Here is a 26,143-nt window from a genome sequence, read left to right as displayed (position 1 = left end):
GCTGGGAGTAAATCGCACTGAGGGTGAGGAATGGAAGGCAAAAAGAGATAACACGAGCGCTGATTGACAACTGAACTTATCGTAACACGATTGTGTTTTAGGCCGGGGTTTACTACAGCTTCGCTGACGCATTTTCGTCAAGAATATGACGTAGTATAATATATACTAGCATATTTCAAAGAAATAAAAACGAATATAGCCCCGCAGGTAGGTGTCGAGTCAGTTACCTCGCACTCCTAAGGACGCTAGCCACAACGTCACAACACGAACTTTTATCCACAATTTAACAGCAAGCCGTTATGATATACAAATACACCGTTTAACAGACATCTGAGCTACGTAAGTTTTAGTTTTCGATTATCAGCAGCGAGATGGCGCAAGTGACTCAGGTTCAGTATTGCCCGCGATTAGGAAAGTAACAACACTCTTCGCCACGCGCGTTTACTCCTCGATTTTTCTTTCCGCCTTCGGCACGTGCTGCACACGGTGTCATTTTTCGCCGCGCCGCCAAATTCATTGAAGGAGCATGATTTTGTGCCCCTTGTGCACCCCGGTAGCTTAGTGAATTCAGAAAAATGATGATCATATGATAGAGAACACTGCAATGAATGTTCATTAGAAAATTATTTTCTTCTGAAAGCCTTGTAAGTACGGCTTGCTACTTTAAAACCAGATTCATGGAGAGTTCTGTGATGCAGATGTTTTTTTTTTCAATTGATAGCATGCTTTAAGATCACATCATATATAATTTTTCTTGAGGCAAGTGCTATGGACGTGAAAAGGAGCAGGTAGCAACAACCACTCCATATCATAAGCTCGAGATTCATGTCTCTGTCTAGGGGAGGCGGGACTTTCATGCTCTCAGCCAAAGTCCGAGCTCTTTGTGGTTCGAGACAAACCCAGAGGGCTACATGCAAGACACTATATTCCGCCACCACCGTTAGAGGTAAAGGTAGGGGGTAGGCCGGTAGCTGAAGCTCAAACGATTAGAATTCTTGGCCTATATCTGCAAACTAACAGGAAGAATAGGGTGGCCCTTGAAAAACTTTAGACCACGGTCAATGCTACTGTCAGGCTAATCAGAAGAATCGCTAACCGTAAGAGCGGGGTTAAAGAAAAAGAACTCTGTAGGCTGGTACAGGCGTTTGTGCTCAGCAGGATTACTTACGCGACACCTTATATGAAGTTGGATGCCGCAAAAAAAGGTAAGGTCGAGGCTATGATCCGGCAAGCTTACAAGGCAGCGCTTGGGTTGCCTAACAACGCGCCTACAGAAAGGCTGTTAAAACTAGGGGTACACAACACCCTGGATGAATTATGGGAGGCGCATCTGGTGATGCAGCACGCTAGGCTTTCGACAACCAAAGCGGGCAGGATTATATTGGAAAGGAATGGCATTGGAGCAGAGGCTCCCACTGGGGACACTAAAATTCAGGTGCGGCGAGAGTTACACAAGGCCCTGTACATAAAACCTTTGCCCAAAAATATGCATCCGATTCACCATACGCAGCGCAGGCAGGCAAGAGCCAGAGCTTTACACGCTGAGTACGGCGAGTACAAAGCGGCAGTCTATACAGATGTTGCGGAATATAAGGACATAGACGCTTTTGTAATTGTGGTGGTGGACAGGCGGGGGCGCTTGATCGCTTCTGGATCGGTCAAAACCCGCTCCTCGGAAACTGCAGAGGAAGCGGCAATAGCGCTAGCTATAACTAATTCGCAGTCAGATTTGATTTTCAGTGATTCAAAGACAGCCATCCGAAATCTGGCGAGGGGCAGAATATCGGCGACCGCTGCACGATTTCTGCATAAGGCCACGGGACGAGAAATGAGAGAAATAGAAATTGTCTGGGTACCAGCACACTCTGGGAACCCTGGGAACGAGGCGGCTCTCCTGAATGCTCAAGGTTTCGTCAGCCGGGTAGGTGAGCCGCCAGTTCCGGGGAGGTCCGCGAGAGATGGGCTGGTGTCCTTTCATGACATAACGAATCATTATAAACTAGAGCGGAGGTTTTATCCGCCCCCGCACAAGCGGTTGACTAAGGCACAGGAATGCGTCTGGAGAAAACTGCTGACGCGATCTTTTCCCAACCCTTACGTGTTGAACAAAATGTACCCGGAGGAGATTAAGCCGCAATGCAAATGGTGTCAGGCTGTGGCATCATATGATCACATACTTTGGGAATGTAGCATAGTGCCGCCGCCGGTGGATATTATGCGTGATCCCTCTCTTGAGCACTGGGAGGCCGTGTTGACCAGCTCAGACCCAGTCGTCCAGTTAAGGGTCGTGGAGTGGGCCACACAGGTCGCCGCCAACCTTGGGTTGATGGCCATCTAACACGGAATCATCCTCAGTTGCTTTCTGACGAAATAAAGTTTTTCCATCCATCCATGTCTCTGTCTAGGCGGCTTCCTGTGCTTTCGGCAAGGTGGTGGAAAAATTATATTATAACTGCGTCAGGTTTCAGGTTTTATCCCAAAATTGTTGCAAAATATGCGGCTCAGATTGGTCTTCAATGAAATATAGCAACAACGTACAGAAAGGAGCTGATCGTTTAGACACGATGTATATATTTGTTTAAAAGAGGACAAGTGACTAACTTGTTGCAAAGCTAAAAGTATTGGTACAGAATGTCTCTGAATTATTACCTAACAATCATAATCTTAACTGACTGCTAAATCTTCGTGGCCAAACTCATTGATGCTATAATTTGGTCTCGTGTTACGTCAATAAACAAAGGTCCCCGAAAATCTAAATAATAGTTGGCATCCAGTCATGCATGCGTTGACATGCCAATGCAAAAGTAAACAATTAACTGAAAAAAAATAAATTTTTGACAACTGGCGCTGCCCATCAGCGATATCACGGGCGTGCTAATCGTTTTAACGAAAGCCTTAGATCCCTCGTTAAACGTGAAATATGATGGTCGGCGTCTCGCGTCGTCGGTAACGGGTGATGTAAAAACGATCATCACGAGATGACGTCACCATATGACAGAAATTCACTACATGTCAAGAAATTCGTGGTCATAATGACGTCACAGTGCAGTGACGATACGTAACTTAAGCTACGTGCCATACCAGCTCATTTTAGGTATTAGAAAGACAGTGTTTTTTTCTCGAATTTTCTGACCACGCTTGTTTTAATGTTTTTCTAGCGTCAGATCGCACTCGCGTCATTACTTTGCGAATATCCCCCAACCCCTAAAAAATATTTGGTTTGGTGATCCTCACTAGTGTAGCCTAGATATATTCCTTCATTCACTTTTCTCCGCATTAATATCCAACGGATCCTAACAATCACGATAGGTGCAATTTAGAAGCTCTATCATAGCTGGTAACTGTTCGCTTCGTAAAGCAGTTTCTGTAGCTTGTTCAAGAAGGAATAACCGTTGCCAATATGCGATTTGGTGGAGTCTCGGCAGAATATTGGCCACATTCAGAAAGATCCTACTGTTATGCAATGCAATGTTAGCCGCAAAAAAGTACGTTTATCTTAAAAGAAGCACGCTAATGTACATACAGCATTCAGTCATGCTTTAGCATGAGCAATAAAGACAGAACCGTAATTCGCAAGGAATGTGTTCTATGACGGAATTACGTTCTTTCAGACGATGTTGTGCAGAGACTGCTTCTTACTAAAGCTATCGCGTTCAAGTTCGATAAAAAAAAAAAGCACAGTCAATTGTATTCTGGTTGCTGTACTTATAGGCGCAGCCACAAGACATATCGCCAGCAAACAACGCACAAAACAAAGCGCGTGCCATTATTCACTTCATGAGCTACGCGCAACTCCAGTGAAAAATGGCGCGAGCGATAAAGAAAAAATATCAGCACAGTGTATCAGCGTTTGAAGAATTATGCGTGTGCATTTTAACTGCGCTTAATTACCTAAGACTTGTTTTGCCAAGTAATCTTGAAAGTATACGATGACAGTTCTGTTTCATGACGGCGTTTTTAGTCCATGTGCTCGTGCAATAGATGTGCAGCAAACGCCAAGCTTCTCTTCTCTTAGTTGTTTGACAACTTTCTGAATGAGGTTCGCATGTTGGACATTCCATATTTGGTTGCTTTAATTCTGAACAGTACTAGATTAGATCTTCCACTTTAGTCTTCTAGTTCTACCAACTTTATTGCTGCGCTTTTATAGTTTCTTTATTTCTCCTGGTATTGCATTTAGGTCAGCAGTAGTATTAGTCTGCTTTAAGACTTTCTTAACTTCTTTTTGCACTAGCGACGATGTATTGGTCAGACACTCAATATTTTGATGAATATTTTGATGAGTTTCGTCGTCTTTTTAGAACGTCAGCCAAGTCATTTTATGCAGGTTTGTGTAGACCTATCCATGAGCATTTGAAGCATCTTGGCAATATCAGGACCAATATTTTCTTCAACTTCCCCACATAGCGAAAGCTTGCAGATATGAAAACACTGCGATTCAAATTTAAATAGTCTATGTGGGCACTCTTATATATCATCACTCCTATATATAATCTTATCATCACTCTTACATAAAGAGTAGTGACTTCCCTGACAGCACATTAAAAAACGCATAATCAGAGCTCTGCTGACAGCGGTTTCACCGGGTAAACTGGAGGTATTGGTGAGGAGCGTCGGTTATACAGGAAGCTTGACTAAAGTTATCACTCCACAGCCTCCCGTGGTGGCGCTGGCTGGATCCTGTGTTTACGGTAGTAGCGGTGATATTATAATACTGACCCTAGCGGGACCTTATCTCATTCGAATGGCCAGCTCTTCTACATGCCCGTACTGCAGTTGCGAAGAAATCATCACGCACCTTCTATGTGAGTGCACCCATTTCAACGCGCAAATACAAGAAGTCACTGCAGCTCTCGATAGGCTGGAGAATTGGACTTTGTCGGAACAAAAGATTCTGGGTCATTGGCCGAGCCCATCCCCAGCATAGAAGGCTTTGAAAGCTCTGCTACGCTTTTTGCAGACAACTGGCCTCAAAGACAGACTTTAGTGTCTTATACTCTTTGATGCTGCCTTTTCTCTTTCACTATTTTTTTTGTAATTTCTCCCTCTCTCTCTTCGCAACAGTTCTTTTTATCATCTTTTATTCCCCTCATTCCTTTTTCCAGCACACGGTAGCCAGCCGGTCTAATAACTGGCTAACCTCTCTGTCTTTCCGCTTAAACTTTCTTCCTAGCGGGAGACCTTGCGTTTTTGTATATGTCGGAGAATTGAGATGGAATTATCTACTATTTAACAACGGTGAAACCCATGACACAAAATATTGTGGCAGTCCTAAGTTCTGAAGCAAATGTATCAGCCTCGCATGCTGTACACTGGAATAGGCTTTCATGATGTCTAAATATCCATAGATTCATGCCTCAAAGTAGTTTGGCAATCTTAAGTTCTCAGGCAAATCTATTAGTTTCACATGCTCTACACTATCGTAGGATTTCGTGACGTCTAACATTACTAAAGCACAATTTTGTTTCTGATATTGGGCAAGCTATATTCTACTTTCGGTATCAGCGTGTGCATACCAAATAGAGCGAGCATGCCTGCGTCCAATTCGGCAAGGGCTCGGTGTCATTTTTCTGGCATCCAACGATCTTTATGATTATGTAAAGATTTTTCGACAAGTTTCAATAGAGAGCGCGCGAGAGAGAGAGCTTAAAAAGAAAGAAAAGCAGTGCGGTTAGCCATAGCTGAGCCCCGGTAGGCTTCCTTGCACTGGGGAAGGGGTAAGGAGGAAAAAAGCTGGAAAGCGAGAGAAAGAGAGGGAAGTCACTGATGCCGTCGACATAACGGCACTTTTGTGCTCATTATCACAGATGGTGAGTCAAACGCGTCTCCTAATCCAATGAGCACATTCGTTGCATTACGTAACTTGTAGGAGCAGCCCCATGCACCCAAAAGCTGGCCGATGGTGCAGCCAAGATTGTGCCGCTTGCGTTCTCAAGCAGCAGGCATCTGAAAGCTTGCAAGAACTTGAGTGATAGTGCGCAGCAGCAGTTGCAAAAAGCTTCGGGCTGTAGGTGTCGGACTAGGGTGCTGACCATTCCGATAACTTCTTCGTTTTCGTCCATCAGGTTAATGAAAAATCGATGAAGTGTCGAAGTCTGATGCATCATCAGGTGCATCATCAGGTGCATGTATATTTCGGTGTTCAGGCCAATCGTCATCTGCAAAATAAAATGCCAGTCCTTCGAAGAAGCATTACGTGGCTCATTGTAATTTGAGAACTTCAGTATCGTGTCCTGGCATGAGTTCGTGATGTGGTGCCCAGTGCATCAAGTACAGTCGGCAGAGTTCGTGCACACACCACTTACGTGACCTAATTTCATGCACTTCCAGCACTGAAGCGGTTTTGTTACAAAATGGCGAACTGCGTGTTGGAAACAGCCCGCTTTTACGTGTGATGAAAGTGATTCGCTCTCAAATGTAATCCCTATGTGTCGTAATGTTTCGATACGACACATACTTGCCATAATGGTATCTTCAGAAGCCGGCTTGATCAAGGCTGGTATGCCCGATGTGGTAATGGCTTCGTCAACATCCTACAATAACCCGGTGTTCATTTTTTTGCCCAGCGATATATGAGAGTGGACTTCCATCTCATCAAGTTCCATAATTTTACGCAATATATCTATTGCAGTTATATGATTGTCGTCACTCGCCATGATGTTCTTGCGGCTATTCACTCTGACTTCTTTTGCATCGTTCGAAACCAGTGCTTCCAGATGCACAGACACGGCTTGCCGGTTGAGGCGTCTCATGTTGTAACTAGTAAGAACTGGCATTATTATGAGGGTCAATACCTTGGTATTCCATATAGATTGTATGATGGAATCACTCCAATTTGGAGACATGCTCAAAAATCGTCTCTTTCCATTGCGGCTCCTCAAAATCTCTAAGGTGTCATCCCCCGATTATTGACTGCTGACGTAGTAGTGTACAATGTCATCGCTTCCAGTTCCGCTCTCGGAGCTGTCCTGAAAGCAACACCCGTGGTCACTCCGGTATCTGGTTGCCTTGCGCTCACCAGTAGGAGACAGTACTTGACAGGCGAAATGACCATTATTCACACAAAAAACCGTGGAACTCAAACATTCGGCAATTTGTCACACTCGCACTTCCAAGTTTTACAAGATTCGATGTGACTGCTGTAGGCCTGATAATATTTGAGGTAAACTCAGCACCTTGCCTTTTTTGAATGATGTGATTCTTTCGCAAATCGCCATCAGGTAATGAATCCAAGAATTTCTAAATGCGTGATTAACAATTTTGAGGGCGCCCAGGGGATAAATTTTATGGAGGTTTTTATTTAAATAATAAATCACCGAAACGTCCAGTAGTATTAAATCAGTTGTAGTAATATTAATAGTCATAAATCAGTTGTAGTATTGTTAGTAGTAATAAATAAGCTGAAAGTGAGCGCTAGTCCTCGTTTCTTGTATTCATTGTCTAAAATGTTTCGCGCTGAGCAGTTTAATATTGGAATACCAACTAGCCTAATCCCAAACTTTGCGTCATTATACCATCAGGACCTGCAGTGAATTCAGGCCGTGTTCTCGCTTCATTTAGCAGTTCTGCGGCTGTAACCGCTTCCGAGTCCTCACTCCTATGGAGTGACGGCGGGTGCTATAAGAGAACAGTCATGAAGCGACTTTTATGCCCTGAGCTATATTTTCGATAAAAGTCTTTGGTTTATTTTATGTTGATATCACAGATTCAACGTTTTCTAGTACTGGAAGGGCTTTTTTGGTTTTCAGAAATTGACATAGTGTTATTCTAATGGCCGTTTCAGAAAGGGTGCAATTATTTGATTAAAGCCCTTGACCTTGTCTGCCTTGTCTTCATGTCTGTTTTCGTATGTGCTAATTTTGCTTGGTTGAAATGTCAGGCACGTAATTAAAACAGTTTGAGCTGCACAAATGTATTTTGTCAAGCTCCACTCCTAGGAGCACTCTAAATAGCAGTGTGCTACGGCGAGTTCATTCTGTTGCTGCATCTCTCGTGAGAGTCGCCTTTTGTTTTTCCAGTACGCTTGTTTTCAGCTTTGGAATATTGTTGCAAAATGGTTGTAGCATCGATAGATACAACCCTACCCGGAGGGTAGGCTGCCTGTCTAGCCTTGCATGTAGATTCCCTCACTGTTGGTTATCAGTCGCGGTAACAACCCGTGGAGGCTCGAAAACTGAATGAGCATTTAAAATGATCGTGTAATGTGATATACTATAAGCAGCAAGACTGTACTGTCGTGGTAATCAACATCTTTGTTTGAATAAGTTGAAATGGCCACAACACTATTTCTTGGCTAAACTTCAACAGAATTTATTCACAGTAACCGCGTCTACCGCTTTATTTATCGTTAAGATCTCTCCTACGCACAATGCGAAGCGCTTTCCGAAGTAGCCTCTAACGCAGTAACACAAAAATTATCATTCGAATGGATTCAGACGTTGTTCCAACCCACTTCACGAGGATTCAATTAACTGCAAGCTAGGAATAATTCAATTCGATTTTTATAAACAAACAGATGACTGTGGCCGCGCTGTAGATTATCCAGCACCATGCACCAGTGTTTTAGTATGTAACTATATGGCTGCGTACTTAGATTGCAAGGAAATGGCCGACACCGACAAACGGAAACTTACAACTAACTTTATTTTTCTTCATAAGTAATGATTATGTACGCTCATCACTCATGTAATAGAAATGAACAATCATACCATTATCACAATCTGTAGATTACAACATCACGTACAAGAACTTCTTATAACCGCCAAATAACGAAACCGAAGATTGGATAACACAGCGATTACCTCTTGTCGAGATATAAAAGGCTTCCATCTCTTCCCTGTCCGTTCATTCATGGCTTGTGCCCAAAAGTCTGACGCCCCTGAAATTCGGGACACTTTCTATGTGGGACGTCCACAGCCAAATGTGCCATCTCTTAACTGATTATAGACAATTAATGTTTCTTTGCTCGAACATTGATGCACCAATCAGTTTGTATGACAAACGACTCTGTACGTGAGAGTGGAATATCATAAAGAACGATAACCGCGCAGGCTACATGAGGTAACTGGTGCTTCATGTCACAGCTTCAAGTATTCTTGTTAGCTGAAGAAATTCTTAAAGGATTCTTGTTAGCTGGGCAGGTTGGTTGGTATGTGGGGTTTAGCGTCCCAAAACCACTATATGGTTATGAGAGATGCTGTAGTGGAGGGCTCCGGAAATTTAGACCACCTGGGGTTCTTTAACGTGCGCCCAAATCTGAGCACACGGGCCTACAACATTTGCGCCTCCATCGGAAATGCAGCCACCGTTAGCTGGGCAGAGCTTTGACAGTTTGCGCGGGGCAGAAAAAACTCCCGGCACATTGCAACGGCTCGCAATTAATCTTCTTCAAATTGTAGGATGTATGGTGGATATAGGGTAAAGCTTTGAGGTGGCACCAGGATTGCGACGCGGGTGGCTCACCGGAGTGGGGTGTTTTAGCCTCATGCCAGAGAACTTCAGCTAACAGAGCGATAAACTCCTGCGACCACTGTCGTTCTTTTATTCCTTCGTACGTATGTGCATCAGCTCCCTTTTCACCAAATGAAGACATGCCAGCCAGCTAAATTATTCCTTTTTTATGTTTTTTAATACTCAGCTCTCGGTGCTATCACCAGTGACCTTTTATGAAAAGCTAACAATATCGGCTCTCGAACGCCTCTAGACAAGCATGTCCTAAAACCAACGAATCAAGCGAAGCACAATGACGCGTCAGATATTTGAAGCTGAGTGAAAAAAGAAACGCAAGTAGGATTGAACTAACAACAGGCTATTTCAGTGAGCAAAGCTTGCAGTTCCCTTTTCGGAAACTCGGCAACAGACAGCAGCCTGCTACACGGATGCCTTGGTACATAGATTCCTATCTCATTCAGATGAAAACGCTGGTCGCAAGGCCAATAACTGGTATACCATCAATGTTGTCAACAATGCGATCCTCTTTACAAAAGGCGCTGCTTTCAACTACTGTTAGCTTTAAAGTGACTTTGATGTGCTTTTGCATATTCATTAAGGTTCAATAATGAGGTGTTTTGTCGCTTGGTATGCTTGTTGATTGATATTTATAAAGGCAAGCCAGTATTACAGTTTGCAATCATACAAGTGATGTAAACCTGAATGTAAGCAAAACACGAAAAAGGAATAACTTATGAATGAGCCTATTTGAGCGTGTAGATGAAGGCACTAAATACATACCTATAATGTTGTGACGTCATAGATCAGAGTCTCATAACTGTTGCTTGAATCCTTCTGCTAAATTGGTACCACAAGATGCGCCAGCGCGCCTTTACAATTTCGTGTTTACAGCTACAAGACGCACTTTTTGCCTTATCTTGACCTCTTAACAGAACAACGCGTTTCATTTGTCGAGACAATGTGATCTGCAGAGTAGTTGGAGCTATTTGACAAAAAATAAATACTGAAATACTCTACAAACACTTCTGATTTTCACAGTAGTTAGGGTTGTCGCAATCGTGAAAATTTTATTTGTACATACTGTCAATGAAAAACAAGCATGTAAGTAACTCATGGTTTTTTTCTGTTTTTCATGCAGGATTTATAATTTGACGGACATTCTTCAAGAATGAGGCTTGAGTGCAACCTCCTCTGCCCTGTGTTTGCGTCTTCCACTGGCTGCGGTGAAACCCTGAACTAAAGGCACAAGGAGCACATTTTCATCTACTGAAGAAGGTTCAACTGAGCCAGGATGGCTTGGGAAGGTGTGGTTACACTTCGCAAGAAGAAGAAAGGCGACTAACCCCGACAACAAGGAGAGGCCAGTGTGGTGACGCTATGAAGCAGGAGTCCTGCGACGGCGATGTCCTGCTCAGGCCTAGATCGTGCTCGTCATCATCCACCCCAGAGAGCGACCTGTGTCGAGATGATACCGACGACAATGGCTACTATGACTTTCCCATGGACCTGCGGAAAAAGTCGCCTAAGAGCCCAAACTACCAATCAGGCGACGAGGAATGTGAAGAAGGAGAGACTATTACAGCAGTGCGCCGACGCCCCATTCACCCGGGGGCGCTCAATCATGCTTGGCAAAAGATACTTCTAAACGCTTTGCCGACACCTGCCGCTGCTTTTCAACATGGTGTCGGAAGGTATACGGAACTCAGCGCACGCCTCATGGATGTCGGTGAACATCATTCAGCGACAAATAATATGACAAGAGTGAGTGATGACCCTGGCTCCACCCACAAACGGTGTCAAGATAACAAAGAAAATCACTGCGCTTGCGTGTGCCGTGCACGAAACGATGGAGCCCCAGGGAATGATCTCTTAGACTTGAGAAAAGAAGATACCAGACCCGAGTCACAAACCCGTGCTCCTCTTATGAGTGGCCCGTACCGCACAGACAAGGACTCTAACCCTACACTCATCCGATTTCTCGAGTCACGTGCGCTCTCTGCTCATCAGCATCGGCAGGAGAATGATGCACCGGAGGATTTATCATCAAACAAGTCGTTCATGCCTGAAACCGAGAGCAATAACTACAAAGACCAGGCGGTAAAGAGGGCAGTAAGCTGCTCAAAGCTCTTCGAGATCACCAGTGAGAGCCTCGTGGAGCGGCTGATGCGAGCACGCTGCAAGTCTGATAGCGAAATACAGAACCGCCTAAATAGTGACACTATGAAACCTTCCAGCAACGAGGAACTTTCGATCTCCTCTCCACCACCACGGGATCAGCGATCACCATCCCTGACGCTTAAAAGAAGGATACTAGGTGGAATAAAAACTCCGGAGCGAGGTTCCACAAAAGATGAAGACGAGGCTGACTGCAAGCAGGCACGGGTTCACATCGAAACTATCTCAAAGCCGGACTCACGACCATGTTCCCCAATCTGTGACCCAAGGGCGCCACAAGAGACTCTCTTGCAACAGCTGCGGCATCTGGCCCCCGCTGCACTTCCGCTAAGCATATACGCTTACTACACCCAGATTATGCAACGGCTGCACGAGCACGAACTCCTGAAACGGCACCTGGAGGGCATAGCTGCGTCCGGTGTGATGCCGAATCCACTCCTCGCACAGGTGACTTTGGCCTCCCCCATGGCGCCTGGGCTGGAACCACTCGAGGAGCAGGATGAACTGGGACCAGCAGCTGGGAACCATCTGGAGTCCTACAACTGCGGGATGCGCAAGAGAGCCCCACGCGCGCTAACGGGCAAGCACGTCAAGCACGGTACCGGGGCCAGTCCATCGACACTACTGACGTTAAGGCAGAAGATTCAAGAACGCCAACGAGCGCGTCAGTTAGGCCTCCTCGAACCCACGGTACGCAGTCTCAAGGGGACGAGGAAGAACTTCGGCAAAGGGTCCTCCAACGGCAAAAAGCAAGCCGTGAAAAAGTGAATACCACATAGCATGCGTTTACCATAACACGAACATTGCAGCTGGCAAAGCGAACTACGCATGTAGGCAAAAAAAAAAAGAAAAGCATCCTTAGATGAACGCCAGGCGCAAACGCTGTGGAGGTCTTCGGACGCTCAACTGGTTGAGGAAGGTGAACAAGGAAGCATTTCATCATTTGTAATGAAAATCTCAGCTGTTTCTTTCACCCATGTGGTCCCGCAGAGCGCAGTTACAGAAAAATAGTCTTTTATTGATTATCTGAGCATGGCATTCGAAAGTTTAGTTTTTGCCGGCACATTACTCAAGCCCGGCAATGTCTTAGCTGGCAATCTGGGAAAATATCCTGTTGCCTTACTGCCACTTAATTTCATATGACGCTGTACGTTCTGCACATTGGTGGTACAATTACTGTCTCCTACAGCCAAAGATACGTGTTGACTCGTTATGCTCGCACAGAAAATAACAATGCATACAGCATAACTATGGACTATGTCAAACGTTAGTATGATTATGAGACATGTCAACAAGTCACTATTCATGAACCTGACGAATGCACTAAAAGGCATCGTGCTCAAGTAAACTGAATTTGTGTAAAGTTCAGGTCATTGATGTCAGCCAGCTATATTAGTAGCATTTGTTTACTGGATTGCCGAATGAATATTTTAACTGTGCGTTGGCACAGCAATATAATCAAGCAGTGTAAATGTTTGTACGCTATAGAATTTAGAAGGGCTTCAATATTATATTTTGATCCTGCTTCATGAAACTTCATCAACAGCTCAATACAGGGTGATTTTTTGGATGATTTTTCGGCAGAGACACGTGGTCCTTGACAGAAAATGTATTTACTGTGCCGTTTATTTCAGAGCGGCAATTACTTCAAGTTGCGTTTTCCACAAAGTGTATTTTAAACCAATGCACGAATTTACTCAAGCAATTCATCTCCGAAAGCGAAGTCTTTCCTTTAATTGCAACAGTCTCGTGAAACACATGCAAGAAGAAAAAAAAAACACTCTGCGAAGACTACATTTTCAAAGAATTAAATTACTGGTAAAAGCACACAGGATTGTGCGCTCCAATCAGTAAGTTCATCAAAGCCCTTGTGGATTTTGAATGAACTTACCGAAATCTGTCAGCTTCTACTAAAATCTCGAACTTTCACCATTCCTTCAATGCAGTGCTTTCTTTGCCACCTGAGCGAGCTACAACAATATTGATACATCTAGTGCTGTTTAAAATGGCGTAAAATGACGACCATATATTGGCCCACATGCCTGCGTACACATAACATATGTCGTCGTCCACCACGCATCTGGTATGTCCATGTCCTTTCAAACAAGTAACTTTTACATTCCATGAAGGAGCTGAGAAATGCACACGTTGTAGCGAGGGCTTCGTGTATAAGAAAGTGTATACTTCAAGCTGAATTTTTAAAACAAGACCTACATGCATCTCTATCAGTTTGACACAAGCTTTCTTCTATGATTCTTGTTTGGGAAGACCTATACATGTAGACTGCACTTTGCATTTTACGTTCTATGTTATCTTATCACAACATTTCATTTGAGTGTCCGTCCGTGTATATTCTTCTGTATCATTACTCATACACAACTTTACGTGTTTTCTCTGTGCTATTATCATTGATTGCTGATTGCTTGGCATCAAACTTTTATGCGATAAAGAAGCGTCTATCAAACAATAAGTAGTACGCAAAGAAAAACACTGCTCTCTATTTTTCGGCGACAAAGCGGTTAAGCACAAAATTAAGAAGACGTTTGAACGCTCGTATTAGCCTTGCTTAAGGAGTAAAAAGGCGCCAGATCTTATTTTTTCATGAAGATTTCGTGTCATGTTTATTCTCGGTAGCGCACACAGTGATTTCTTTACCACTGCTCTTCCGGTGACAAGTGGCGCAATTCTGGACATGTTGTCATTCTTGTTAGCAAGAAACTACGCAATCGCATACAACACAAATTTCCGAAAGTAATCTTCAACAGCTAATAACTATATTCAACAATATATATTCGGCTAGATTTCTTGGAAGTTAAAGTTGTCGGCTATGTATGAAACATAGGATCGTTTCCGGGCTCTTTTACGTAAATTTAGATAGTGAACGCGCACCTCCTCGGTCTCTTTGCCTTAAGGCAACTATTAGCCTGTGTAAAGCATTGGCTCTGGTATTTAATGTGAGGTAAGTGTTGTGACTGTACTACTTGACATTCCTTTTTGTTGAAAGAGGGGTTTACATCGAAGAAGGGTGACACAGCATATACGAGAATGAACAGGTCTTATCAACACCACCGCGACAATTAGTATGCCGCTATTGTGCAACGCACACTTGAGGTCAGCATGCTAGGAAACAAATTCCGGATTCTTTAACATTGTTGCATAGTTCGCATAAAGATTGCTTTCGAAGTATCACATGGCGTGACGGCTACGAATGCAAACACAGATGAACCTATGCAGCAACTGCCATAAGCGTCCTAAAAGCACTGTAATTTCAAGTAACGTTGATTGTAAGTTGGCCTGGTTATGATAAGAAACATATTTTTAGATTAAAGTCGCAAAAGCACCGAGGACGCACTACTCTACTGCTGATTCGCTGTGGTAAGTGTACAAATAAAATGGAAGATGAAATTGTGCGAAACCCACTCTTGCTCATTAGCCTGACAAAGTAATAACATAATCCACATTGTTTTTGGTTCATTGGTGCAGGGCATCAGCACCACCACAAGTGAGGCTCTCCTTGCACTTGTGTTCTCTTCGAGGTTATGCTATAAACTATTCCAAGCGATAAACAGAATACCATAGCATAAGATGACCACCGCAGAACTATAGGTCCAAAAAATATTGAAGCCCACCTGATACCACTGTATAATCTGAACATATTTTGCGGGAATAGGAATGAGCAGTCCTCACCTTTGCAACAACAGGACATTGGTCAATTATGAAAGTGACACTGTTTCTGCAACACTTTCTTTACAACCAACTTTAAAGGTTGTTGTTACACTGCTCACAATAGTAATATTCCTTGAAAATGTACGCCTACTTGCTATTTCTGCTATATGATGGGAGTGGGAGCCAATATGCTAATTGTGTTTTGTCTACAGCTGCCGGCAGTGAAACATCGCTTATCGAGAAAAAATTCTACAAGTGTTTCTGTATATCCTCATGTGTGTCCAAAAGCGTTGATATTTATATTGTACCTTCTGTAATAAAATGATCATTTTATCAACTCCAAGACGTAGTTTGATAAGTACCCTCAAGCCTACAGAAGAGACCACTGATTTACGGTGAGTTTGCTGCAGGCCGCAATAAAAAAAAACTCTTTCGTACGTTTATACTTTTCGATATACCCGAGAAAACACTTATTGTTGTGATAGAACCACATTTGCAGGCTCCAAATGCTCGGCTGATATAAAAAAGACGTTCAGAAACGGTGGTGAGCAAGTTATGCTATTTAGTTTGTAAAGGACATACCCAGAACCAAGATGCAAAAATTAAAGGGGTGGATTAGTACAGCAGCCTCCCCGTATCATGTCTTTTCACGGCAGCACTTGAAGCCGTTTGAGCTGACCAGGTGTCTGCGCATGTCTAGAGATGCCACCCTGTTTATTCGGACTGCAGCCGACGCGACTAGAAGTTGTGATTAGTTGTTTGATTCATACTTGGGGTTTAGCGTCTCAAAACCGCCATTTGGTTATGAGAGACGCCGTAGTGGAGAGCTCCGGAATTTGGGACCACCCGGGGGTTCATTAACGTGTACTTAAATCTAAGCACAGGGGCCTACAGCATTTTTGCCTCCTTTGAAAATGCAGCAGCCGCAGCCGGGATTCGATCTAGCGACCTGCGGGTCCGCAACTGAGTATACCTTAACCACTACGCCGTGCACTGCTGTGGGGCCAATATACATTCAGATACACTTAGCAAAAGAAGAGAGGCCCTGTATTTCCGGTGTGTCGCGCTTTTTTTTCCTTTTCTCTACAAAACCTTATTGAATAAACCGAAACAAGATTAACTTTCACGGGAGCGCAAAGCGAGTCTAACTTGCGGGTCGGCAGCCGAGTGCCTTAGTCACTAGATCACCGTGGCGGGTTGATGCAAATAAACTGCAAGATAAACAGCATTGCACTTTATTTGCGTCAACCCGAACGAAGCATAAACAGAAAAGCAAAATAAGGCTGATGCAGGATGGCCTCACACGTGCCCTTCACGCAGAAAAAGATTAATATTTCAAGATATCGCTTCGTAACTTCCTAAAAATTATTTTGACAACCAGTGCGAAGCCACATGAGGTGCAAAAAACTTTTGAAGGAAGAGGGGGGACATTTAGTTGACTGAACAAAAAAAAAAGCCACACGTCTGTCTGTCGCCTTCATATCACCTTGGGTGAATTTGAGTTTTTCTATTACATATTGCTACGCTGGGTTTATTTTTGGGTTTACTACATGGTTACGTTGAATCGAATCTGCTTGTTATTGACCATACACCTACAGACCTCGACTATTTTGGCTTTGCGCATGCAATTTTTTTCTCTGTGTGAAAACAAATAGGGCTACCTGTAGTTTCATTATTATCGATAAAAGCTACACTCGCCGTCAGTTTCTTTCACATTTCCAGCTGATGTGAATGCTGTGGCCTTATATACGTTTCCCACACTGAAAGAGGCTTTCGTTATTGATTTTAAACTCAGCCTTACCGTTAACAGCCTTCCACAGCTATACGTATAAATGTTTTTTGGCTTAAAAACACTGTGTTCAGATGCTGAGTGCTTATTAGCACAATAAGAATGTAGACGCTGCGGTAGATTTTCCTTCTGAATACGCCTGTGACAAGTCCTTCAGATGTTTTGTCCAATGCCTTTTTGGCAAAAGGGACAGAAAAGCTTGTATATTTTAGGTAGCTTGGAGAGGCACCTATTCAAGCGAAAAATTACTAAATTAGCATACTCATGAACTGGAACGAAACAAGAGATCACGGGAGCTCAAACAGTTTAATATAATTTTCTGTAAATCATGCACACTGACATTCATTCCGTTAAAAATTTCTTTCACTTGTTAACTTCCCATGACCATCGCGCAGTCAGTTCAAAACTGCTTCAGTTAAGTTCCAACTCACAGTCGTGAAAACAGGAACTACGCAGAGACAGCATATTTTATGCTGTTTAAAAACAAATACTGCATGCGAAGTATCCGCTCTATGGACGTCCTGGTACCTGGTTTTTACTACTCTCAGCATTCAAAGGCCAACGTTTCTGACACGCAGCACTTGAAACGGCGAATTATTGTTGAAATCTACGGAGCATATTGGGGCTCGAACCCATCTATAACTTAGAAGTGTGGCAGCTTGGGCTAGTCTTTCGTGTCCTTCTTGTCTCTGTGTCGTCGTTTTGTTCTCGCGCTATAACTATCGTCTGGCCATACCAACTAGTAGCGCTCGTGTCTTTCGTGTCCTTCTTGTCTCTGTGTCGTCGTTTTGTTCTCGCGCTATAAATATCGCCATCTATAACGGTGGGATTTCGACATTCAATATCATTCGCGATGTGCACGGTATTGCACTGTGTATCGCGAGAAAGTATTTGACGAGTGATATTGTCCGACATAAAATACAAATAATGAAGTAGTATGGTCATGCGACAATAAAACAAACAAAGAAAGTTTTTGCTACGCGGAAATACGATCAACAAAGCACACGGGATTTGCCACGAAAGCCGAAAAAACTTTGCAAATAAATGAACCTTTTCGTGGGTAAGTGGGCGTTTTCCCGGGTCATTCATAATCAAAGATACTAGCGTTTGCTTGCTCCACGTTGCTCTGCATTGTGCCTCTTCTGTGAGTGAAGATTAGAGCAGGGTTATTACGCGTGATATTCCCGCAACAATGCGTTTGTATGCCCGCGCGCTGCTGAAAACGGGGTGAACCAACGCTTCCGTGAGCAGACGACACTCCTACAACGCTATAGTTTGCAATAATGCTTTGCAGCAGCCGTAGTAGGCACGCACAAATTTTTGGAGAGGTCCATTAAAGTGCGATGAGCGCACGCGAAGGAGAGACCACGCTCCATAGAGGCAACGTTCCGTGGAGGCTACGATCTTGAGGGCACGCTGAACACGAGCCTGCAGCGCCATCTCACCACTGATGAAGAAAACGCGCTGAAGTTTCAAAGCTCTGAAGGCTGCCAAACGGCGCATGGCGTATACAAATGGCTTGCCATTAGAACTGCTGACAACGTATGATCCATGGTGGAGTATTTAGCGCCGTGCGCTAAGAAACAAGATTGCTGGTTCGATTCAGTGCAATATTTGCTTGCGTTCTACTTTAGGGACGATAGTTTTTCTTGGGGACCTTTGACGCAAAAATTTTGGTCTGTCTGTCTGTCTGTCTGTCTGTCTGTCTGTCTGTCTGTCTGTTTGAGCACCCTTAACGGTACAGGGCACTTTAAACGGAGGCAGTAAATATCCAAACGGCCGGCCGCATCCGCAGCGCCCAACAATATTGCTCAAGCTTGAGCGTTCATACTTCTGCGATTGTCAATTAAAAAGCAATTATCGCGTATATCTGAGGCACCATAACAACACGTATATATCAGTATGTGCGTGTATTACTAGAAAAGACATACATAAGTTATTCTAGGACCGAAGCGTTTATCATGCGGCGCTTTACATGTAACGCTTGCACGAAAAGGGAAGCATTTCCAACGTTTTGCTAAAACGACACGATAGTGGCACCTACCCCTCGCCTTGCGTTCTACACCTTATCACCTCTGAGACGGGCGCGCATGCCCGTCTCAGAGCCACGCACTTTGTTTTCCAAGAAAACTGCCAGATAGCGCTCATTTCTCACGTGTGACATGACTTGATGTGCTCGTTCCCCTCCACCGCACGCTTGAGGCACTCTAACGCAGCGCCTCCAGAATACCATTCTCTGATTTTCTTGCGCAGAACATCAAATAAACTTTTTGTTTATTCTCTCCAGACGCAAGACTATTGTCTTTCGACGACATTTGCAGAATAACATGCAGATACAGGGCCAATTTTTTTAAAGACGATAGTCTTTCTAGGCGACCTTGAATGGAATGAAAAAACTTTATTTCGGTCCTGCAGGACGCGCTTAGCGCGTAGCGGGCGTCTCCCACGTAGGGACCGACAGGGAGTACCTGGCGGCCGCTTCGTGGACGACCTTCGACGCAAAAATTTTGGTCTGTCTGTCTGTCTGTCGGTACATCCTTAACGGTACCGGGTATTCTGAATGGCATCAGTCAATACGCCAAACGGCCAACTCCATCCACAGCACCCACCAATGTTGCTCAAAATTCAGCGTTCATAATTGTGGGATTGTCAATTAAAACGGAATAGTTGTGCATATGTGAGGCACCATAACAACACGAATATATTCTGCATGTGCTTCTTTTACTAGAAAAGGCATACATAAGTAATTCTAACTACCGTAGCTTTTATCACGCGGCACTGACCATGCAACGCTTTCACGAAAATACGAGTGTTAGCAACGCTTTGCTAAGACGACACGGTGGTGGCACCTACCCACCGCCTTGCGTTCTCCACTTTATCACCTATAAAACCGGCGCGCACGCCCGTCTCAGAGCCGCGCGTCTCGTTTTCCAAGAAAACTGCCAGATAGCGCACATTTCTCAAGTGTGACATGAATTGATGCGCTCATTCACCTCCGCTGCACGCTTGAGGCACTCTGCAACACCTTCAGAATACCATACACCGATTTTCTTGCCCAGAACATCAATAAAGGTTTTGCTCACTCTCTTCACACGCAAGACTATCGTTTTTTGATGATATTTGCAGATTAACATGCAGATACGGGGCCAATTTTCAAATGCGAAGCATTTCTTAGCGAGCTTCGGCGACATTGAGCGTATCTATCTATCTATCTATCTATCTATCTATCTATCTATCTATCTATCTATCTATCTATCTATCTATCTATCTATCTATCTATCTATCTATCTATCTATCTATCTATCTATCTATCTATCTATCTATCTATCTATCTATCTATCTATCTATCTATCTAGCCGCCTACGACTTTTAGCTCTCCTGGCCGTTTTGATAATGGTATCGATACCAAACCAAACCTGGTATCGCATAACATGACTGTATGAGGAACATATTTCACTATTCATTACATAAAAATCATGACATGCAAGTCATAAATGTCATAATTTACACTACATGGTCCTGCAGCTCTTGCGGTGGTTTCGTTGACATGGCATGTTGCAAAACTGGTATGGTATGGCATGATTTCATGGCGAACACAGGTGACAGACCCTAACATGAAAATAATGTCATGCGTGTCATGTGATGACATGACTACATTCCGCGCTCATGGCTCGCTCGCGGCCATGTCGCTAGCGTCACATATACCAAGTTTGGTATTACAGTACGTCGATGGATTACGAAGGTATGTGACTGGTGCAAACATGATAATCATGAGATGCTTGTCATCAAACAACATGACTACATGCCACGCTTAGGATGCACTGGCGGCCGTTTCGCTAGCTTCACTTATACCAAATTTTGTATTACAGTACGTGAATGGATGAGGAAGGTATGTGACTAGTGCAAACATGATAATCATGAGAAGAGTGTCATGTAACAGCATCCCTTATACCAAATTTTGTATTACAGTATGTGAATGAATGAGGAAGGTATGTGACTAGTGCAAACATGATAATCTGGAGAAGTGTGTCATGTAACAGCATGGCTGCATGCCTTGCTCATGATGCACTGGTGGCTGTTTCGCTAGCTTCACCTATACCAAATTGGGTATTACAGGACGCGAATGGATGATGAAGGTAATTGACACATCCAAACATGATAATCACGACATGCATGCCATGTAAAAACATGACTATATGCCACAATGATGATGCGCCCGCGGCCGTTTCGCTAGCTTTACATATGAAAATTTGGTATTACGTGACGCCAAAGGATGACGAAGGTATGTGACTGGCGCACACATGATAATTATGAGATGCGTGTCATGTGAGAACATGACTTCATGTCACAGTCAACGCACCAATACACTTCGACCTGGCGTGGTGCACGTGCTCCCCAGCGTTGATTTCGTCGCGTCATGCCGGGGTTGCCACGACAGGCGCCGGCCTAGCCTTATATTCACAGGTTCGCGCCGCGCTGCGTTGCTTTGACGCATGCACGTTTCAACGCGTCCGGCGTCCCTCCTTCACCAAAAGAGGGAGACGCAGTGTTGTCTGGGTAACGCTTCAGTGCGAAATGCAGCATGTCGAATTTCACGCCGGTTGCCGTCGGGCCGCGCCGACGGACGCTGGTTGCGCATGGCGTCAGACTTTATGCCTAGTTCACACTGAAACATCCGCTTTCTACAGTGACCGAAATTCCCCTGTCGCCTAAACGCAGCGTCGTTCGCACTGGATGCGCCCCGCGCCGCCGAATATGTCATCTACTACGGGGCGAACGCGGGCTGGATGCACTGTCACTCGGTTGTTGTCGCGGCTCGCAAACGCTACTACGCTATCCGGTGGTGTATACTTCGACGATTCTCGTACGCAAGAAGCAAGAAAAGACGATACTGCTTACTTTGCTGGCAAGTGGCTGTCTTGTAATGCACGAAGAGCAGAAAAACCACCGACGCCAGCGGCGTTGGTGGGTTCGTTTTGCTCTGCAGGACCGCAACAAGCTCGGTCACTCCAACAGCAGGCTCGGTCACCTCTTCCACGAAATACGGACGCGAAGTAGGCACAGAGTAGGTTAAACTCTCGTTGGTTTTAACATTCAGTTGCGTGCACTGCGGCATAACAAGTGAGGAGGGCTTGGCCGCCATTTTTCAAAATTCTTTGACTAGCGCTCCTATTGGTCCGCGGTGACCGATTCGGCGGCAGACGCCGCAAAAATCGGTCCGAGAGCGATCAGCGTGGAGAGGGACCTTTCGGCGGATCTCGCGGCCGCCGGACCGGATTTGGAGCACTTTCGGCAGCCGGAATGCTCAGTGTGAACGCGGCTTTCGAGTGCTCGCGTTTTGTTAACGTAGCGTCGTGGTGTCCAGCGTGCGCGCGCGTTTACGCTACATTGGAGTATATAGGGCTCGTCATGATGCGCTCGCGGGCGTTTTGCTAGCTACACCTATACAGAATTGGGTCTTACTTGACGTCAATGAATTACAAAATATATGAATGGTGCAAACATGATAATCCTGACACGCGTGTCATGTATTAACATAACACGCTCATAGCGTTCTCATGGCCGTTTTGCTAGCTCCACGTATGCTAAGTTTGGTATCACGTGACGTAAATGTATGAAAATAGTGAGCGACACGTCGAAACACGATAATGATGACACGAAGTCATATACGACATCACTTACCTCCACCTCGTAACGTTGTGCTGATTTTAAAGTGATATTTCAACATTTCTCATTTGTGCTTCGTATGTCATCGATTCCCACTGTACGTGAGATCTGCCAGTTTTTTTCCTTTAAAATCACGTAGTATAATTTTTTTCAGCGTCACTTTCTTGATGGAAGTACGTCAACAGGGCCGAAGTGGACGCCGGCATCAAACACTTTCGTGTAAAAAGTTGCAAAAATGCGAAGTTGTGTAAATAAACTGGTTCCGCCGAACGAGACCAGTACGCTACGAGCTGCCGCGTTGACTGAAGAACCGTTGGCAACAAAGTCGAAAGCCTAAAAAACATCTCGATGCAGCAGCCCTTCCAGACGCGAAATGAAGGGAGGTCAATAGACTTCAAGGATTCATTGACTTCGCTTATTGAGATAACGCCATGTCATAAACTAGGGTGAACAGTTTTCCTCCATCTGAAACCTGAATTGTCATTTATACGGGCATGACCTTTTTCAGGTTTTATCGATCTACTGTTATTGTACGTTATTATTATTTGTAAGTTACAAATAATGTAAAACATTATTTGTAAGTTAGCGCTGTGTGTGCGTGTCTTTCTTTGTTTGTGTCCTTGTCGTGGTGCGCTGTGGCCATATAAATAATGAACCCCACCAATTAGCCCGGCAACATGCCTTAGCAATATAATTTCAATAAAAGACAAGCAATGAAACTTCGACAACTACAGATGAAATTGTATATCTCACCAAATATACTACGCAGACTCTACCTGCACCGGAGTTTTCTCCCCATAGTTCGCACTCTCACGACGAGTAGTGTATTTCTAAAGCGGTGTTCTGGAGGTGGCCCTTGAACACGGGGTCATAACTACTAGACAAAACATCTGAAAGGCTACCACGTGAAGCGCAGAACTGAACAACAAAATCCTGGCCGTTTAGAGGGTCCGGGATATTGCAAGGAGGTCCTACCTCCCGACACCATCCTCAGTGGACCCACCTGACTGAGCTAGCGGGGCGTCCAGTCCCAGGGGGGGGGGAGGGGGAGTGATTCTTAAATGAAAGAAGAGAAAAGTGAGCCCCGTAATTGTCTCTCAGGGGGAGGACACCTCAACAGTAGCTAACGAAAGGGGTGGTAAGGAAGCAATAAAAGAATGGGATTAAGAGGTATAGAGATAGATAGAGGGGGAAGGAGAGAGCGTGGCGCAGGGGCAGCGACATCCGGAAGTAAGGAGAAGATAGGAAAGATGGACACGGTCGCAGGAGTCCGAGGACGGGGCACTACTCGGCGAGAGCTCTTGTTGGCATCAGGAGACGGCGTAGGACGAGCCCAGTCGGCCAGAGATGCGCAGTCGTCGGAGATCGCGGGGGCACGACCAGTCGGCAAGAAATCCAGTGAGCGAGTCCCGTCCAGTCCTGTCCAGTATCGGCTCCTTTGCTCAAAAATAGTTTCCGCTCACTCAATCACACTCTCGAGGTGAATGAGTTAGGGGTAAACAAGGCGGTGAGAGGGATTACTCAGGAATGAACTTTTTTCGGATGTTTTCATCTCTGCTTTTGCCGAAGCCAATTTGAACGCCTCTATTGTATTTCATGGGCACCACTCGCTGTCGAGAGGTCAGCCGAATACAGCAGAGATGCTGCCGGTGTGACTATTTGCAAGCTTTCAGTTCTTGTTGAGTCATTTCATATGCGACAAATAAATAATAGATGTTGTTGGGGAGTTTATCATATGCCATAAAACAAAACTCTGCGCGAAAGAAACATGGACAAGCAGACAACGAAGAGACGTGCAGTGTGTTTTTTTTTTGAGCAGCACTTTTTTTATGACACGACCATTAAGACGCTAAGTATACGGTGTTGTTCATAGAAGCGTCAGCACTAGAGTGCTTACTTGGATTGGTTGGTACAGGTTCATGTAAACGAGGAACAGCACGAGCAATGCGAAAAATAACAGAGTCAGCGTAAGAACACAAGACGCTAGATTGCGTGAGTGGCTCGGGAACCGTGACGCCTTGGTAACGAGCAAAGGTCGACAAAACAGATGGAGCTCACTAAGGCTCACCCCCGTATTAACAAACACTCCTCGACTCAACTTTCACCGTTCACTTGACAGAGCTGAGCACTGCGCCGCTGCTCGGCTGAAAATGACGCTGCACTGTTCGAGAATCACGTCACATTATCGCTGATATGCAGTGATTTGCCGTGACTAGAGAGGGCGCTTCCATCGGCTTTCTCACGTGAAGGTGAAACGTTGAGTGAAGGGACGTTCTAGAATACGGGGGTTTCTCATTAAATATATTTTTCACGCTTAAGGCTCATTTAGACTCACTAAAACTTTGTTTAGGCAGACACACTCGAAGCCAAACTGGCATAATTTTTTTACAACCAAACTCACTCGGAATCGGACTGGTCAAAATTTTCGTTAATCAGACTTACCCGGACAGACTCACGAAATATCTCTCCAATCAAACTAAGGACTGAGATTCACTGCTGTTTTCCTCAACCAGACTCACTCGAACTGACACTCATTAAAAGTTTTCTCAAACGGGCTATCTCGGACTCAGTCAGATCATAGCCTTCTTTATTTTCTAATAAATAATAAAGGAGGCTATGGTCAGATCAATATCTCCGTCAAGCTGGCTTGTGGATCATAGACTCAACAAAAGTTTTCTCAATCAGAACCACTAGGACTGAGACTCGGTTGACACTCGCGACGCGCTAAATCGCACGCGAAAGAAATCCCAGCATATCACGGAGTGCGTGATGATGAGTGGGGCGAAGCGTCCATCCTCCCGCTCGTTCTTGCTTCCATCCAATCCTAAGTCCGTCTGTGCGACCGTCCATGCGTCCATCCGTCCATTAGTGGATCCATTCGTTCGTCCGTGCTTCCATCCGTGCGTGCATCTGTCTATGTGACCATCCAGGCGTCCGTCCATGCATCCGTCCATTGATCCGTGGGTCCGTCCGTGCATCCGTCTGTCTGGTCATCCATCCATCCGTCCCTTCATCTAGTCAACACTTAAAATACTGCCATCTCGCATCTTTTCATCATATATTCAGCGTATAAAAGTGCCGCTATGCAGCGCACATTCCAAGGAGTAAACGAGAGGTGGCACTTGCGCACTTTCTTACAGCCTGTGCTTCGTGCCTACTTCCAACTTTTTGTCGCCTCTAGTTCATGGCTATGAACCGCTATATACACTTCACTATATCCAAGGCACTGCAGCCCAACCCCAACTAAACCTAGCTAAAACCAAAGAGATTACGCCGAGCGAGCTTAACGTTTAACCCTGTCTGCATGGTGAGATAGTGCTCATTGCGCGTCCTTCTGACACTAGTTTTTGAGTAAGCATCGAAGTCATGTCAAGTTTCTTTGGAGATTAAGCCGCC

General features: G+C 44.7%; 1 protein-coding gene across 4 annotated transcripts in view; it reads left to right on the top strand.

Annotated features, from left to right (window-relative positions):
• Positions 1-15,634, top strand: part of LOC119164630 (uncharacterized) — a 231,070-nt gene extending 215,436 nt beyond the window's left edge. For all 4 annotated transcript variants that reach the window (XM_075874289.1, XM_075874288.1, XM_075874291.1 and 1 more), the window contains one exon: positions 10,589-15,634. In XM_075874289.1, the coding sequence (XP_075730404.1) occupies positions 10,828-12,393 (1,566 nt within the window). In that variant the 5' untranslated portion in view covers positions 10,589-10,827 and the 3' untranslated portion in view covers positions 12,394-15,634. The remainder of the gene's footprint in view (positions 1-10,588) is intronic.
• Positions 15,635-26,143: the final 10,509 nt, after the last annotated feature.

The sequence above is a fragment of the Rhipicephalus microplus genome, chromosome 9, assembly GCF_043290135.1.
Source record: "Rhipicephalus microplus isolate Deutch F79 chromosome 9, USDA_Rmic, whole genome shotgun sequence".
In the NCBI taxonomy this organism is placed as follows: domain Eukaryota; kingdom Metazoa; phylum Arthropoda; class Arachnida; order Ixodida; family Ixodidae; genus Rhipicephalus; species Rhipicephalus microplus.
Note: the sequence above shows the minus strand (reverse complement) of the source record. Positions and strands in the feature narration are given on the sequence as shown.